Raw genomic sequence first — 19159 nt, forward strand, 5'->3', positions numbered from 1 at the left:
GAAATCTTACAGGGAAAAAAGTTTGCTAAAGGAATTTGTGAGAAATGGAAGCAGTAACAGATAAGAATCTCCTAAGATCTGCTCAAACATGGCTCAAAAACAGTTTTGTGACAATTGCATGAAGTCTAACATCCAGAGTGCAGAATGGGTGGGTGAGCGCAAGGGCAGGCAGAGGTTTTCCTTCAGTAAGTCTCTTACAATTCCCTGTTTAGATTGAGTTAGGGTGGATTCTGGCAAAACCCCAACATCAAAGTCCTCTAGGAAGATAAAGTTCACAAAATCACCATGCCTGACAATGGGAATCAAACACTTTTCAAATTCAAGCTGTTTTTACTGTTTCAGAGAGAAATTTAAAAAACACACTAACAATTGTTATAGATGATCGAAAAGCACATTCCTGTGTGTTCCTGTCAAGCAAATATGTATTTAAGACTAATACATGTTATAAACATATACATAGGCTGATGTACACAAACTCCAGATGTGCTGTTTTCTAACTCCGTGGGTTGTGTCCTTCTATAAGGAAAAAAAAGAAATATTAATCATTGCTTTTACTGCTGAGGGGATGGGAGCTGCTCTCATATTTCAGAAAGGGGCTGGAAAGTGAGGGAAGCCAACCTTTTTCCTATTTAAGGCCAAAGCAGAGGAATCTCAGTGGCTGAGTTTTATGACGGGCCCGGTGCTGAAGGGCAGGGAGCAACTGATGGTGCTACTTTGAGCTGCTTTTTCTTTTTTCCTCTTGCACAAAGAGTCTCATGTCTGATATTTAGACATGATGAGCTTTGTGCAAAGTGGGACCTGGCTTCTTCTCGCTCTGTTTCATCCCACTTTTATTTGGGCACAGCAGACCAATGTAGGTAAGTAGGTACAGATTTCAACAGGCTTTCTGGGTTAATTTTATCCTAACTTCTTACAAAGAGTCACATAGGGGAAAAATTAGCCTCCTAAGAATTTCCTGCCTGGCCTAGACTGTAGAATGCTTCTTTAACCGTAATTTTGCTTTCTTTATTTGTTTATAAAAGGATAGTGCATATGTGTATTTGAAAATTCTCTAGTTGTATAAGATAAAAATGTTCTTAAATTAATCGGTTTACATGTTCACCTCTTTATAAAATGGCTTTAAAACATCCCCTCCTGTATTGTGAACATCTTGGAATGCTCCCAAGCCATCTGGAATTTATTGGTCTCCTGTAATAATTTCATGTTCTCCTTTGTACGCTGTTCTCTTTGTATGGATGGGATAGTTAGCCTTGTTTTCTCAATAAAATAATGCATTAAAAATGCATCTGCTATGAATAGCCCAGAAGAAGATACTAGAAGACCAACAGAATCCTTTTATGTATTTCTGTAAATGGTAACACTGGACCATCTATGGATATTCCTGAAAGGAGCCCAGGCTGCTGAAAACATGTCATTGTTTCTGTTTTTATTGCATTCTAAGAATGTGTATAGTCTATTAATCCATACTTCCTCAGAGTTTTGCTGAAGGTTGTTTTATGTTCTACATGTTCTGCTTAGCTGGATTTCCACTACTGAAGAGAAAGTGTTTTAAAAGGAATGTTTTTGCTTTTCTAAAAAAAAGATAAAGATACTAGTTTTGTTCAAAAAAGCTCACTGAATGTATTTTTGGTAAGCAAATATAATGATCTTTATTCTCTTGTGCCACACATTAAAACTAATTGCCTCATTATTTACTTAAATATTTTTACAAATGCATATGTCCCTCAACATCATGAAGAGTTGGGGTGCACACTTTCCTCAAAATAATTGTGTTGATGTGAATCTTAACTATTGTAGTGGGTTTTTGGTTTTTTGTTTTGTTTTGTTTTCCACACATTATCAAACGCGTTTGTATTTAAACCTTTAGTTTCGGCAAATGTTTTGTGAGTATTAGTTTTTCCACTGTTTGAAATATCAGTATATTTGCTATCTTCACAAATTACATATTCAAGAGTAGGAGGACAGGGCAGAGAATATCCGATGACATTTATGTGTACTCAGTTCATAGCTACAGAAGAAAAGGAATGCCCAGATTTCTTGTTCCTTAGTTTTCTTCTCCTTCCTTAACCCGCTCCTCAGCCCCTGCCTTCTCCCTCCTTATCTCCCCACCCCTTTTGGCTCCTAAGGAACTCCCCTCCCAGTTTTCCTTCCTCACCCCCCCCCCACCCTAGGCTTGTCCAGCTCCCCTCCCCACTTCCTGATCCTTCCCTTCTCCTGCCACACCCTCCTGCGCCCAGTGCGCCCCCTTCTGCCTCCGTCTGTGTTTTCACTCTCTCCCCTTCCTACCTCATATTTTCTTTCCTTTGGATGCTCAATTCTCCTTTACCTTTCGGTCTTCGCTTTGTCTCCGCATCCTGCTCTCCTGGAAGATGTAACAATCCCCATGCCTTCTCTAGAAAACCAAAAGACAGGGCCCAAAGGAACGTTTACTCCCCAGCATCCCCAAAAAAGGTCTTTGGATTTCTGGGAGATGAATCACAGAATTTTATTTTTTGAAAAGACTATGCACCTCTGAGACTTAAATTCAAAATATCGACACAGTATTTGTAGTTGCCTAACAGTTATAGGAACATGAGATACAGTGAAGACATATTGGGTATGTTTCTTCCCAATCCAACATCACCATCTTCACATTTTAGTAAGCTCACTCGCTTCTACCCTTATGCTGTGGTCATTAAAACTCAAAGAACAATGAAAGGGATTTAAGAGCATATATTACACATTCCTTACAGGTTTTTAGTGAAAATCCTGCTGGATGGTTAACTTTGGGGAGGTTACAGTAGGTGAGGGCTATTCAGCACACTAGGAACATTCACAGAACCCTAATGGGGTATCTTCTATGTTCTCTAGAAACCCCAGAAGTAGTGCAGAGCTGCAGGACACTAACTTGTAATCTACTCATGAGAGTTTTCAGGAGTATAACACATGTCTCCAAAAAAGGAGTTTTGGTCTCTTTACAAATCTGTGCAAGTCTTACTTTATTCATGCATTTTACTCCAGCTATGGAAAAGTGTGGTCTGTTTTATATTTCCTGTGGTTTATAAGTATGCCAGATTTTTAAGTGCAAAAACATGCCACCTAGTGGCTGACAGACAGGAACACCATTTACATAACCAGTGCCAACACGACTGCTGCACCACAGGGTTGGCATTTTAGAATTAGGTGTGTGTGTGTGTGTGTGTGTGTGTGTGTGTGTGTGTGTGTGTGTGTGTGTGCTCGCGCGCCCATGCTCATGCAAGTATAAATCTCATTCCCTCTCTCTCTCTCTCTCTCTCTCTCTCTCTCTCTCTCTCTCTCTCTCTCTCTCTGTGTGCATATGTGTGTATGAATTTTAAAAATTAAACACTGCTTTTATAAGTTAAAGAAATGTAGATGATGAAATGTTGCCAGACATACTCACAAACAAACTGGTAATGATATTGTAAGACATTTTAAAAATTAGTGTTAAAGTTATAGACATTTTTCTACTAGGCATGGTGGCACAGACCTGTATTCCCAGCTACTGGGGAGGTTGAGGGTAGAGGGAATACAAGCCCAGAGTCTGCCTAGGCTACAGACTGAGTTCAAGGTCAGCCTGGGAACCACAGTGAAACTGTCTCTAAATAACAAATTCAAAGAAGGCTGGGAGTGCAGGTCAGGGATGGAGAGCTTGTCCAGCATGTATGTGGCCATAGTTTCAATCTCCAGTACAACCAGAGAAAAAGTATAGGTGTATCTAAATTCATAGTATGACTTTTTAAATATATTTTTCATACTCATAGGCTGATATCATCCTTGATGAACACTAGCATTTTGTTGACTATAGGTCCATAGATAGATGTTAATAATATTGCTTTGTTAGGGCAGGGACATAAACTATTGTAATTAAATGTCATCTAATGTTTAACCTTCAACATTTTGCCTTGCTGATAATTTCACAAAAATTAACTAGGAGCCATTGACTTATTTGGGATTTCAAAACTGTAAATGTAGTTGGAGAATGAAGTATATTTCCCTTTATATTTAAAAGGAAAGTTATAACTAATATTAGCATTTAAATTTTCTCTGGTTTTGTTGTCCCAATTATTAAACATATCGAATCAATGGAATAAAATGTTTCATAAAATCATAAAATAACTATAGTTTTAACAAGTGAAAATACGTTGTTAGAACACTGTAAATTATGTACATATCTCAATGTCGGTCATGTAAATGACAGTGTGTTAGTATAGATTAGAAACAGGAAAGGACAGGGTTAATACTGGAACAGAAATTTGAAGAAATGTTAAGTGATTTGAGAACAAAAACCATAAACTTTGAGTATCTGTATTTTCTTATTTTTGTAAATATTTGTCAATAAAAGAGAGATTCCAACTTCTCTACTGTCCTAGAAAATATATTTGTAAAAGTTTTTTTTTAAGGTAGTCTTTTTTTTTCTATTTAATACTCAACTTTTAACAGATTAATCTGGTTTATTAAGCAAAAGGCTCAGATGCTAATGACTTAACCAGAAAGTATTATTCCTTCTGTGAAAATGTGTACTGCCAGTAAATAAAGTACTATTGACACACACTTTTGTTGTTTCTATTTGTGACCCCTGAGGGGTGAAAGGCCTGTAAGTTGACCTGACCCATATCCCTGTTAGATCTAGCATGGACTGCCTGAGCATTGCAGAATCGAGTCAATCTTCTGAAACCACGTTGGGAGAAAGGAGAGCAAAGGTCCAATAATGAATGCAGACTCTTGTGTTGGTGTCTTGCCCATAGCTTTCATTTTAAAAGGATTTGTCCAGCACTGTAATAGACATTTAAAGAGAGCCAGCTCTTCAGAAAGGCCTGTTTCACAGCTACAGGCCCAGGCCAGGCCTGGGGTGGTAACTCAGAAAAGACTGCCACCTACCGAAGCCTGTAGTGTCCACCGAGGATGGTGCTCTGTGGAGCAGAGTGGCTGTGTAGTTCTTTTACTTTGTGACATAAGTGATAACTCCACCTTGAAGCCATTAAAACGGACTGCTTGCGAGTGAGAGCTGAGAAGATGACAGATAAGCTTGCCTTTGCTGGACCTGGGGGACACTTGTAAAGTGTGAGGTACACTGTAGCTTTCTGGGAATGTGGGTGAATTGATTCTTATAAAATGTTTCATTCTGTTTCTTAGGGGAGAAAGCTTAGTGCTATTATTTTACATCTTAGAAAAGAAGTCACATTGTATTTTTTTAACCTAGTATTTTTTAAAGAGGAAACTTTGCCTGTCAGGAAGGCAGTGGAAACTCTGAGTTAGCTCTCCCTTCAGTTTGGAGAGTTACATTAACCACTAGCAGTTCTGTCTGTGCCTAACAAAAACACAGCCCTAGTGGATTCCTTTCAGATTATCTAATCAAAGCCTTGCTTTTTCCATGGCTGAGGTCAAGCACCACCATTTAAAATGTAATCTCATGAACAAAATGGAAAGTTCAAATGGGAGAAATACTAAAATTGTCCCAAAGAAGTGGGGTTAGAACACAACTAATCCAAAAACTATTAACAGTTAAATTACCTTTGAAAATTAGCATTGAGAGATGACTTTTCCAGTAACATATTTATCAGACATTTTTCATCTGTTTGTTATTGTAGAGGCAGACAGACTACATTTCTCACAGAAACACTCTATGGTGGTGCATAGAACTTATAAATCCCCAGTATCATTCAAAGGAAACTTGTGATCAAGTTAGAAGTTAATGAATTTGAATCATGCAGTAACTATATTTTCTGAATATTAGTGCCTTAGTCACTGTAAACACACCTATGCACCCAAAGCAGAACCTTATATGTGCCTGTCTTCATGCCTGGCTTTCGAATCACCCGTTCATCTTGCTGGTGGTCTGGATGCCATCAGGGTGGCCCTGGAACTGCAAAACTTTTTCATAAGGTCAAGAGAAATAAACAGTAGGACTCAACTCCAGATGGTATCTTCCCATTTTGAGATTCGAGAGAAAAGACATTTTGCAGACCACTGTTGCTCCTTAAAAAGTCTGCCTTCATATTCCTGACGGCACAGAGTTTACAAACCGTATGGGACAGGGAGTTGGTTGCCTTCATTCCATCCTGTCCTTGAAGGCTGAAAGGAAATGTAATGAAGCAGTTTAGAGTATCAGCCTTCAGAAAAGCGTCCTAGATTCAAATCTGCTTTTCATAAACTACTTAATCTGGGGAATAACTTAGTTTTTTTTCAGGTTATTTGCATTGAAGGTTGATTCAGCTGATAGGTCCTTCACAAGCAGGAAGGAAGCCATAAAATCAATATAATGATGCACACTTGAATTTGCAGCAGTCAGCTTCAGTGATGCACACCTACACTTGCATTTCCAGCACTCAGATGCAGTGATGCATACCTGTACTTGCATTCCAAGCAGTTGGCTACATTGATGCATGCCTTCACCTGCATTCTCAGCAGTCAGCTGCAGTGATGTACATCTGCACCTGCATTCCCAGCAGTTAGCTGCAGTGATGCATACCTTCACCTGCATTCCCAGAAGTCAGCTGCAGTGACACACACTTGCACGTGCATTCCCAGCAGTCTAGAAACTCAGACCAAAGACTGTGATTTCAAGGCTGGCCTGGGTTACAGGTGGAGACCATGATTCAAAAGAAAATGAAAAGATGTCAGCTGCTCAAGAACAGTGTCGAGAACATAGGTTTGGCCTAATTGTGCCAAACACTGTCAACTGCCATTACACTTTGGAAAAAACCACTTAGCCATGTAGTGAAATGGAAGACTACATGAAAATCTACATAATCAAAGTATAAAACTAATGTTGCTACAGAATAAGTTAAATATTTTAAATATTTTCATGATTTGGCAGATTATATTATAAATATAAGTAATAGATAAATATTAAATAAATAAATAAATTTAAATGCTGCAAAGTCTAAAGCATTCTAGGAAATGTCCTCTGCCTTACCATGACTTCCAAGGTTTGATACTAAAGTCATGGTCATGAGATGCGTATTGAAGGTGTTCTGCTTTCTTAGATTATATTGCTAACAGTAGGTGATTATGCATGAGATAAGAAGCCAGGAGAAACTGTGCAATGCTCCTTTTTAGAGCAAAGATTACTAAGAGAAATAGAGTGGGAAGTACTGTTTTCAGCTACAAGATCTACTTATAACTTTTCAGGGTCTGATTTTTCAAGAAATTCAACTTTGTTTCAAATGGATATAAAGTAAATTATGGCAACAAATTAGATCCATTATTTCTTATTTTTCAGGCATTCCAAATTTCTTCTTTTATGCAGAACAACATAACTTTCTAAAGCAAAAGAACATGTGCTATATCACTTTAAATGTTATGATCAGATTAAAAGAAAGACCTCATCCCAAAAGTTGTTATCACATTATGAATAGAGTGGTGGTTTTTAGAGGTGGGGACCGGGAGGAGAACCACAGACTGTGCAGATTGGGTGCCAATGGGAACTAACACCAAGAAATTCTTGTGTGTTATTGCACAGTAGGGCAACTATTAATGATAAAAATGTAATGATACCTTTTTAAAATTAGGTATAAGTATTTTGAAAACTTTTACCATAAATTACAAAGTTTTGAAGAAATAAATATATTTAATCTCGATTAAAGATAATATACGTATAGATGTGTCAACCTATTACATGGAACCCCATTAAAGGGTAGACTTTTATTATTTTATATATTAATTAAAATAAATGAAAGTATTAAAAATATGTACTAAAAACGTTGACCATTATATTGAAGTCTCTGTACTTAAAAAACTAATATTTGTAATCAAATTTGGAAATAAGAAGTCAAATAAGTTTTCTGTTATGTACCCTATGTTTAACATGTTAATTTACAATTTTAATGAGTCAATGTCATGCTCCATCCTCACAACCCTGAATTATTTACACTAGGGTGAGCAGTTTGGTATTCAGCTTTTTCTGAATACCAAATTTCAGTATCTCTCCTGTCCTTACACATCTGCTGTAGACACAGGAGGCTCTGAGACCATTTTGCAAAATGAATCAGATTTTTTGACAATATAACCTTTGTTCTCTATTGAAAATTTCAGTGGAACTGTCATTTTGTTTTTTTTTGTTAGCTATTACACTATTAAATTGTTAAGACAAGAATGGGTCTTAACTTTACTCATACATGAAGCTCAAGCTATTTCATAAGATGATTAAAGTTGTATTGGCACACATATGTAGATGAGAAGTGGAGGCAACTCCGTAGTCTGTAGAGACTGGATATTCTGAAATTTCTCTTAATGGTAAAGTTTCAGATGATCCAATATATCTAAATATGAAGGTAGGGAAGTAGAAGTTTATAGTCAGGTATATAAGAAGATAAAAGTTTCACTGTCTGAGAAATATGGAAGAGCTCAAGAAGACTGTTTACACTTAAAATTGTTTACAGATGTTTAAAAACGTATTATCTATTCATCCATTATTGGCAAACTATCATAGTAATTTTCAAGCTGGATTTAACCATACTACACAGTTTACACTTCAAGAATTGAGACCAGGTTTGATTTGGCATGTTCGAAGTTGATTCACTGTGAATGGCTGCTGAAATTTCAATTTCTTACATATAATTAAGAGCCAACTCTGAAATTTTGGTTGAAGCTATTTTTTTGCCATAGTAAGCCGCAACTACACATGGCCATGATTCATATTTTCCCTATTATTTCTACTATCCATTGCCAATATTTGCTTCAATGTTTCACTTTATTTTAGACATTTGGAAAACTCTTTGTGTTCAGGTATGATATATATTACATTATGTCATATAATGTTGACCCACTAATGCTCAACAGAGTTAGCAGTGATGTCCAACACACAATCAGCTTCTTTAGTTTTCTCAGGATAATCTGGAAGGTTTTATGTTGCCAAGATTAGCTCAGTTTTCCCCTAAAATTCTCAACTAGGTTAATAGAATCCAGAAGGTTCCAGAGTTAGTAACAAAAATCATACTTTTAGTTGCATCCTCCCATCTGCCATTAAAGCAAAGAAGAGCAACTGGGTAAAAATGCTTATTTTCAGTTGCATGATTAACACACAGTGTTTGAATGTTTGTGTTGCATCTACTGATGCTGAGTTTTTAATACAAATGAAGTTAAAACAATTGATTTTATGGAAAATTGTGGTGTGAGATTTTTATCTTAGTAAGTAGTATCTTGGTACATAGAAACTATGTAGGGCAAATGTCATTGTTTTTAATGAAAAGAAGAAATTATTTCTTTCAAACTTTGTTCATTTTGACTCTACTCTATAATTAGTCATGACTGCACAACCCGCCCCCAACTACATTTTGTCAAAAACATAAGAAAATGCCGTATGTTCTCACTTCTCTTCCTGCAGATGAATTGGGATGCAGCCACCTTGGTCAGTCCTATGAGTCTAGGGATGTCTGGAAGCCAGAACCATGCCAAATCTGTGTCTGTGACTCCGGATCTGTCCTCTGCGATGACATAATATGTGATGATGATCCACCAGACTGCCCCAACCCAGAGATTCCATTTGGAGAATGTTGTCCAATATGCCCACAGCCTTCAACGTCTGTGAGTCTATGGAATATATAAATTCTCAAAGACTACATCTTAAAGATTCATATTTAAACACATGGATAGCATCTACAGCTAAGAGACCTGGAAGGAACTGCAAGCCATGTCTGTTAGGCAGGCATGCCACCTTTACAAGTGAATGATGTCACTTCTAATCAAAAGCAGGGGATTGGGTGTAATCAGAATTAAGAAATAGTTAAGAATAGTGCCATAGTTTACATATCTTAATCTCTATATTGTTTATACTTCATAGGCTCCTCCCCTTCCTGATGGTCATGGACCTCAAGGCCCCAAGGGAGATCCGGTGAGTAACATCTTGCCAAGGAGTTAATGCTAATGACACTTCTAGGAAAAGCTGGTTTTCCTTGTCATATTATTTCCATATTCACTAAACTTATATCATTCTGAATTTTCATATGTCCTACACAATTGACAGTTATGACAAAGTCAAATTGAAAATCTGTATCTGTGCATGTAAAGATTGTTTTCTCAAACCTTGTGAGTCTTCATCCCTTTGTCAATTTGAAACACAAAATGTAGGTCAAGATACAAAGGAAAATACTAAACTTCAATTTTTCATAAGACTTAGTTTGAAATACACTTATTCCCAAGGTCAAATATCATTGTACTGATAATTAATTCAATATAACATGGATGCAAGTTCCTAATAATGATTGTAAATCACCCCATATTTTACTAGTTTTATTTATTTTTGCCTTATTTTGTTTAGGGTCCTCCTGGCATTCCTGGTAGAAATGGTGAGCCTGGCATTCCAGGACAACCAGGTCTCCCTGGACCTCCTGGCTCTCCTGGAATCTGTGAATCATGTCCAACTGGTGGTCAGGTAAGAAATTACAGAATTAAAACTTCCTGCACATAAGTGGCTTAGTTTGTCTTTATTTGGTCTGCATTACATCTCACAACAGCAACTTTTGTTTTGTGGTTTTATATATCTAATAAATCCTTGTTTATACTTCTATATGCTGAGTGCTTTAAAAGAATCCCACTGTCACCATGCTAATACGATTGCTGCTATATCTTTCTAAAATGTCCCAAGTATACATCTTAGCAAGTATATGATATGCTCACTGTGTTTGACAAATTAACTATCAGCTCCTAAAATAGTTAACTTGCGAAATTTAGAAAGTGCTGTAATTAAAGATCATTCCCTAATTCCTCACCTAACACCAATGATCATGCCTTTGGAGGCTTGGGTACTAGGCAGTTAATAGCTACAAAGAATGCCTTATCAACTTCAGATAAATAGAGTTGCCTGTGCTTCAGCCTTCAGTGCACACTTTTCTCCTTCTAAGTCAGGGCTACTGATCAGTCAGCACATAAAACAAATAATCAATAATATAGGCACTACAAAGTTCATTTGTATGGATTTAAGTGAACTTAGAAAACTACCCAGACAAACACTTGTGATTTATGAAAGTGTTTTTCTAAAACAATTCAGCAACAGTGAGCATCCTGGAGATCAAATAGAACCTATCTAGACCTAGAACTCAAAACAAGTTCTGAGACTTTGTGATACTTTTCCTTGTTTACAATGGCTCAATGCTTATTTGGGAGGGGTTCAGCTTTTATTATATGAAATCAGAAACTATATATATATTTAGTTGATTATATCTATAAAATTAAATTTTATTGGGCTTTCGGAAAATCAAATTTACTATCCCATGTTTAGTTGAAGATTAGAGACTTGGAGTGTATGACTTCAAAGTTCCTTTGTCCTCAAATATTCAATTGCTCTGTGTGTAACACTACAACTATTGTGTAGCATTGGAGCTCAAACTGAAGGAGGAAGCTTTCATTAAACATAGTCAGTTCAATCTTTATACATTACACAAGCAAATGTTTCTGTAGTGAGTAGAATATTTCAAGTCATGAAAAGGCAATAAGCAGGATAAACATCACATCTGGCAATTAGAAATCTACCAGTGAACAGTACATGTTGCATGCACTATTATAAATGCTTTGGAAAAGAATGATGACCTTTGTATGAATATCATCTGATCTATGTATTTGATCTTTTTTGCTACAGAATTATTCTCCCCAGTATGACTCATACGATGTCAAGTCTGGAGTAGGAGGAGGAGGAATTGGTGGCTATCCTGGGCCAGCTGTACGTACAAATGTTTCTGAGCATTTTCAAGTATCATCCAGTCTTTGTTTCTTAACTCTTGAGTTTAATTCCATTAAAATGTTGTATTTTTTCTAGAACATTATTCTAGAACATTCTACAACATTTTAATGGAATTATACAAAATGGCTCACTGACTACCAAACTTGGAAGAGAAAACAGCAATCTTGTCATGACTTTATACACTAACTTGTTTCCTTCTTGTGGCATTTTATGCCATACCAATATTGTTACTTCCTCATGCCTGCCTGCATAGGGGTTCTGCAACCATCATGCTTAGGTACATACTCACCTCATAGACTGTCTAATTGAATGCGCTTTTGTTAAGGCTTGTTTCTACTCTTTATCTTCCCATTCAAGTTGCTCAGTATCTTCTTTTCATGCTTTAGTTCATTGAATTTTTCAATTGAATTTTTCATTCTAAGTGAGAGTTTAAGTCATGAATGTTCAATATCACATTCCATATTTTCTTCACGTTTTAAATCAAGCATGAATATTTTAAGAAATCATTCATCTTTTATGTTCATCTATCTTAAACAATGCCTATTCACCTTGACTGTGAAGGACTTTCCAAACACAAATGGCCTAGAGCTTTAATAACAGAAAACAGCAAAAATCATTCAAATCTGGACTTGGATGTTTAATACTATGATGATAATGTTGATGACTCTTGCTTTGGAATACCTCTCAGGAAGAGGAATAATATTGAAGTTCATAATTTATTGCAAGTAACAGAAGCATCAATGTAAATAAATACAATATGCCAATACATTTGTAGCTTCTAAAGTTCAAAAAGTTTTATCAGTATGTCCAAAAGATCTGCTAAAGAGTATTGTAAGTGGTATAGATGAAATTGGAAAAATAGATGTTCACAATTTTCTAAGTATTTGGTGTTTTTTAATCTTTGAAAATCACATGGAAAATCAATAATTTTTGTAAACATTGGTTATTGCTACATTCATGTTATAAATCCTCCTTTAATAAGATACACAAAACTAAATAAAACTACCATTTATTGAGATTCCAGAGAGATAAGCTAAAATTAACTTAAAAATCTGTTGTCAGAATTTAGAAATAGTATACTACTGTTTTTCTAGTTTAGTCTGCATTTCTGAATGATGACATCAATTTGCTTTAAGTTGTGAATGGCCCATACATAATATTTATACTTAAGTCTTCACATCAACATGACTGTGACATATCAATACAGTCATGAGGTTTGGAGCTGACTGACATGTTTAAGAAACTTGCATCACAACATCTATAGTGTCAAGATATTTTCCACACAATGCTTAGACAAAAAAAAAAAAAAAAAAAAAAAAAAAAAAAAAAAAAACAAGAAATTGTTTACAATCCAGAGAGATGTCCATGAAACATTATAAAGCTTATCAGGACATTTTCTACTGACTTACTCCCCTCTGAATTCCCTTTCTTAAGAGTTGAGGTTAATATATTTAACATTGATTAATAATTTATATTGACTCTCTAATTTCATCTGGAGTAAGGTTTTCATGCAAAAATCTTTATTGGAAATCTCATAGAACTAAGCATACCCAGGCTTGCTACCAGATAATGAGATTTAGTTGTATATGTTTTAAAACATGATGGCATCATGTCTGAAAAGATGCCACTCTGTGTAATGCACTTCACACTTATGTACTTTGTGCTTAATATTCAAATTTACGTTCTAGGGTCCCCCAGGCCCTCCAGGTCCCCCTGGTTCTTCTGGACATCCTGGATCCCCTGTAAGTATAATTTCTACTGGAGTTTTCTTCTGCATGAATATACGAATCAAGTTAATATAGATACGATAGAATTCATCCATGTTAGCATGCACAATCCCAGCTAAATAAAGCAGTTACAACAAGAAGCACTATTTTTAAATGTTACAACTTTATATTTAATTTACTTCCTAACAACTATTATCAATTAAAACCTTGATAAAGCTAAAATATGTTTCTTTTGTATACAATATGCCTTTGAGTTAAGAATCATTCAATGCCAACTTCAACAAAACAAATCCAATGGAATATGTTAACTTTATTTGATCCTGAAAGATGTTTTAAATCTCTATAAACTCTAATGAGATTTCTGACTACATTCACTAATCATGACTTCTCACTATCCTCAAGACGTAAATTACTCATATGAAGCTCTTGTTACTGTATTTACATAAATACATTACATAATATAACAACAACAACGATGATGACTATGTAATTATTATGTAATAATGGAAATATTATATAAGGTATAAAATATATTTACAATATTATTCTACTTTAGGGATCTCCAGGATACCAAGGTCCCCCTGGTGAACCTGGTCAAGCTGGTCCTGCTGTAAGTAACACTTAAGGATTACTGAACACATTGACAGTTCACTTCCCACATGAAATCTATCAATCCCAAAGTCATTCATGGCTTCATCTAGAGTGTAGATTGCATATATGCTTGAACTTATACATAATAACTTAGCATTTTTGTGGTATTGTAGGTGAATCCAAAGATCTTAGAGATTCCTCACTGGCTAGCCATCAAAATCACCCACTTCCCAGAGTTAACAAAAAACAATCTGTCTTGTGTCTGTTCTATCACTGTGCTTATAGGTTTACATGCATCTGCATGTAGTGAAGATAAAGATCAGAGTCCTCCAGAATCATACACCATACAAATATGCAGAAATCAAAATGAATGTTATTTTAATACAATATTTCAAAATATTGAGAATGTATTTATATTTTTGTATTGTCAATGTCTCAAAACATAAAAGTGCATATATAAATAGACATTTTTAATATAAGATATAGATATATGATATTTAAAGATTTTACTAAATTTTAATCAACAGTAAAGATAAAATATAATGAAGGTATATTATTAATTCAGTGTAATTCTCATGGTGAGAAGGACAGAAGGATATCTCAGAGAATGCATTTAACATACAATGACAAAATGTAACAGAAAATTTGAACTTACCTGGTTTTATTTTCTCATTTCAGGGCCCTCCAGGACCTCCTGGTGCTATTGGTCCATCTGGCCCTGCTGGAAAGGATGTACGTATTTATAGGTTGAATAGGAATACAGCAAAACTCAACTTGAAATATAAACCATCTGTACCTCATGCCACTATAGAACAATCTTATAAAACCTTAAAAAATATTTATTCAAAAGAATTTTGAAACTGGGTGGTAGTGGCACACCTCTAATCCCAGAACTCAGGAGGCAGATGCAGGCTGATCTCTGTGAGTTTCAGGCTAGCCAGGTCTATAATGGGTTCCAGAACATCCAGGGCTTCAAAACAGAGAAACTATGTCTTGAAATACATAAATTGTGCCATAACAAACATCTTCTGTTATATTAGTGGTTGTTAGAATTCTCACAGCATTTTATACTGAATTTCCTACCTTCTAAATTCCCCTTTTTAAGGGTGATGGCTAGCACTAATCAGTACTTCTTATTACTTCTAGGGTAATTTCATGGAGAGTCATGTTCTCTTGCTGAGATCTTCATTAGAAATCTTGTAACACTAATATCTCTCAATCACTATGAGATGAGATAGTTGTTTTCACTTTTCAGGGTCTTAGCATTGTATTTACACACTAATCTCTATGTTGTATTTGCAAAGTTATACATTACAAATTCTAAGTGATAGAACTCCCAGATGTGCTTCATTTTCATTCCAGAAGTAGCAAGATTTTTCCTTACATTCTGTAACATATAATCACTATATTAATATCATTTCTTTATGAGCATAAATTCATAAATATTAAATATTCTCCTTTTTCCTCAATTAATTTCCAATGGCAAATTCTTTTCATTGACTTGGGAAAAAATTGAATACTTCAAGAATGAGAGATATCTGTAATAATACTTCATAGGTTTATGTCAAGGTGGGAAAACTGATGTCACTCAGAGCAGATGGCGCTCACCTGGAATTCCAGCACTCTAGAGGTGGGCACATGAGGATCAGGAGCACAGCATCAGCCAGGGCTACCTATGGAGATTGTGTCTCAAATGAATACATAAGCAGGAGTAGTCTGATCTCACGACTATATGTTTAGTCCAACCAGATTGCTCCTTAGTTGCACACATTTGCTCACACATAAGCCTTCATGCATTCTTTATTTCTCTGCCTAGGGAGAGTCAGGAAGACCTGGACGACCTGGAGAACGTGGACTGCCTGGACCTCCAGTAAGTCTTCTCTATTTGATAAACTATTTAGTCATAAGTATTTTCAGTTCAAAAATGCATAATCAAATTGAAATAAACGTTAATGAAAAATGGATTTTATCAGTGGATTTTGTTTATATTTGAATGTTAATTAGCATCTTTCCCATTCATTACTTCTAGGGTATCAAAGGGCCAAGTGGCATGCCTGGATTCCCTGGTATGAAAGGACACAGAGTAAGTGAGCCTGAGCTTCATCCTAACCCTAACACTATATTCATGGACTTAGTAGATATAATTTATAAATGGACAAAGTACTTTTATTTTTAACTAAACATTAGAAAAAATTCAACCAAATGTATTAATCTAATACGAACAAGATCCACCAAACTAAGTTTTACTCTTCTATACTGAAGGCGACTTTCTAATCAGACTAAATTGAACTTTTTTTCTTCTATAAAAACTATGCCAATATTTAATGCAAAAGATACTTTACATAATTTAAATTATCACTGCAGATAGTCATATATAATAAAAGCCAGTAATGAAAATTCAGTGTAAAACTTCCATTCTGAATTGTGAGCAAATTTTAATAACTTTTCTGTTTTTAAATGTTCCTAGGGCTTTGATGGAAGAAATGGAGAAAAGGGTGAAACGGGTGCTCCTGGATTGAAGGTGAGTTGCAGCACACTGTGTTCATGAGTAAACTCATTCAGTCTCAAGCTGTGTTAAGATTCAATTTATGGGACCTAACTTTGTCCATCAACTGCTCTTTACATATTATTGATTGTTTAGAGTAGCACTTAAAGCTCCAATGACAGCCAATAACAAAGAATCTGCATAGAAATGTTTTTGCATCCCAGTGTGACTAATAAATGTGTATAGCTGTTGTATACTTAAAATTCAGAAATTTAAATTTCTGGTCATTAAAATTAAATGCTTACAACAATTTAATATTACTAAGAATATATTTTCCTTAGTATTTCCTATGATACAGTATTTGTATTATCAAGGTGTTTGTTATACAAAATAGTAACATTCTGTCTTACCTTCTAGGGTGAAAATGGTCTTCCTGGAGACAACGGAGCTCCTGGCCCCATGGTGATTATGCTTCTTTTCATACGATTTTCAGTATTAGTTTAACCATCCAGCTCCACTGCCTTTCTCCTTTCCATCTGTTCTCACACACATCAGGTCCACAGTAAGATCATACTCTTAATTTTGCCTGCAGGGTCCCAGAGGTGCTCCTGGTGAGCGTGGACGGCCAGGCCTTCCTGGAGCTGCAGTGAGTATTGCCACAGTGTACCCAGATGAAAGTGGAGGTTGTCGTTGTATAACTGTCTTTAAAATAAGCTCACTCAAGATTTGGATGCAATGATAATTAAAGGAATGTCTTGCATTTGATCTCTCTGCTGATTATGTCAGTTGATGTGGGGTGTCAGTTTCCTACATTCACTAAAGCCACATATCTGGATTCAGTTGTGAAAACCCAGAATTCAGGCCTGCTTGGTACCACCAGTGTGGTGTCTCAACAGCCTAACACTAACTCTAAAAATATGTGAGAGTAAGTGGATTTTAATATATTTGAGGACAATTCAGTTCATCCCATCTTAAATTGTAGTCAGACATTATAAGTTATTAACTTTTCATAAATAAGAAAATAATTGAGACAAACTTCTCATTTTAGGGTGCTCGAGGCAATGATGGTGCTCGGGGCAGTGATGGCCAACCAGTAAGTAACTTTGCATCTACCTGCTTTGCTCCAAAGTACTTAGAGCTTATGGATGATATATTTGATATCATATTATTATGTAACAAACCCTTATTGCCTCTTGATGACTATTTTTAATCTTAAAAATGAAAACAATTTGTAGTACTCAATGGTATCCATCAAGATATCATTCAAATTGATACTGATCCAATAAACCATACCTCCATTTTAGCTATGACCATTATTCCCAGTCACTTGCTGACATGTATTTAATATGCATTTGTGTTTAATATCCAATACTGGACATGCCAATTAAGAGACATGCAAAATAGATGGTGATACTACCTCTATGTGGTAAATAAGAGTATAAAAGCTCAGGAGTAGGTATCCTGCACAGTCACAGAATGTATGGAAAAGTGGAGAGAAATACAGATGTTCTCACCTCAGATTTAACCCTCTTCTTACACACTCTTCCTCTATAGAATACTCATGTGAATGGCAAATGCTCTTTCATTCACATGGTGTCTTCTGTATTTTAGATTATTCACGTATCATTTCCTAGGAGGCTTCATTTGATTGTTATTCTAGGTGTTCAGTCTAACCAATTTCATTACATGTACATTATACATTGTTTATAGGGTCCCCCTGGTCCTCCCGGAACTGCAGGATTCCCTGGATCCCCTGGTGCTAAGGTAAGCATGTAATTCTTTAGAAGAATATATAAATATCTTATAGACAAAAATGCTTTGGATTACTTCTCAAAGTTGACTTGTAAAATAATCAAATCTATATTTTTATCTACAGAGAACTTTAATGCCCTATTCTTAATTCTAATATATGTATATATAATCTTGATCCATATGTATATACATGTACACATATATAATCATTAATAATCTACCATTCTGATATTTATTCTGATGACTTCTGCCTTTTTTCAGGTTCTTTCTGGGAAACAACTAGATCATGAGCAAGCCCATAGCTACACTTGTCCTGTTTTTATGATTGATGATCTTTTATTTTATTATAATATTTAACCATAGTACTATCGCTTTAGGGAAATGCTGAACTGAAAGGTAAACTACACTATTAGAAATGGAAAGAACTGAGATGTTGGGATTTGACTCTTTAGGGTGAAGTTGGACCGGCAGGATCCCCTGGCTCAAATGGATCTCCAGGACAAAGAGGGGAACCTGGACCACAAGGACATGCTGGTGCTCAAGGCCCTCCTGTAAGTAGCAGATAAGGCCTGAGAGCAGCCAAGCTGCTAGGCTTACTTCTTCGAAGCATGCTTCAACATTGCTAGCAATCAAAATGGATTCCTTGAAAAAGTGTAGTTTCACACTCTATCATAATTCAATCAGTATTGGAAACAGGAGTTTGTGCAGTCTGGAATTCATGAATTTTACATTAACATAGCACAAAGTAGAGAATGGATAGGTTAATTATCCGAAGCTAGGCAGATTGCCTACAGTAACCACAATAACCAAAAATAAACAGAAAATAAACAAAACAGAAAATTTCTCTTATTCATGAATTATTTAATCATTTAAATCAAGTACACATTATTTCTGACAATTCATAATTAGTTTTCCTACTTTTATATG

The 19159-nt window shown here is 35.6% G+C and overlaps 1 protein-coding gene across 1 annotated transcript in view; it reads left to right on the plus strand.

The window, feature by feature from the left end:
• Positions 1-563: 563 nt before the first annotated feature.
• The window catches only part of Col3a1 (collagen type III alpha 1 chain), a 35983-nt gene continuing 17387 nt past the window's right edge, over positions 564-19159 (plus strand). Inside the window, exons 1-16 of the mRNA XM_036173613.1 lie at positions 564-857; positions 9326-9525; positions 9782-9832; positions 10259-10372; positions 11576-11656; positions 13366-13419; positions 13961-14014; positions 14674-14727; positions 15812-15865; positions 16025-16078; positions 16463-16516; positions 16898-16942; positions 17073-17126; positions 17529-17573; positions 18191-18244; positions 18685-18783. Of these exons, the coding sequence (XP_036029506.1) occupies positions 773-857; positions 9326-9525; positions 9782-9832; positions 10259-10372; positions 11576-11656; positions 13366-13419; positions 13961-14014; positions 14674-14727; positions 15812-15865; positions 16025-16078; positions 16463-16516; positions 16898-16942; positions 17073-17126; positions 17529-17573; positions 18191-18244; positions 18685-18783 (1152 nt within the window). The 5' untranslated portion in view covers positions 564-772. The remainder of the gene's footprint in view (positions 858-9325; positions 9526-9781; positions 9833-10258; positions 10373-11575; positions 11657-13365; positions 13420-13960; positions 14015-14673; positions 14728-15811; positions 15866-16024; positions 16079-16462; positions 16517-16897; positions 16943-17072; positions 17127-17528; positions 17574-18190; positions 18245-18684; positions 18784-19159) is intronic.

The sequence above is a fragment of the Onychomys torridus genome, chromosome 23 (assembly GCF_903995425.1).
Source record: "Onychomys torridus chromosome 23, mOncTor1.1, whole genome shotgun sequence".
NCBI lineage: Eukaryota > Metazoa > Chordata > Mammalia > Rodentia > Cricetidae > Onychomys > Onychomys torridus.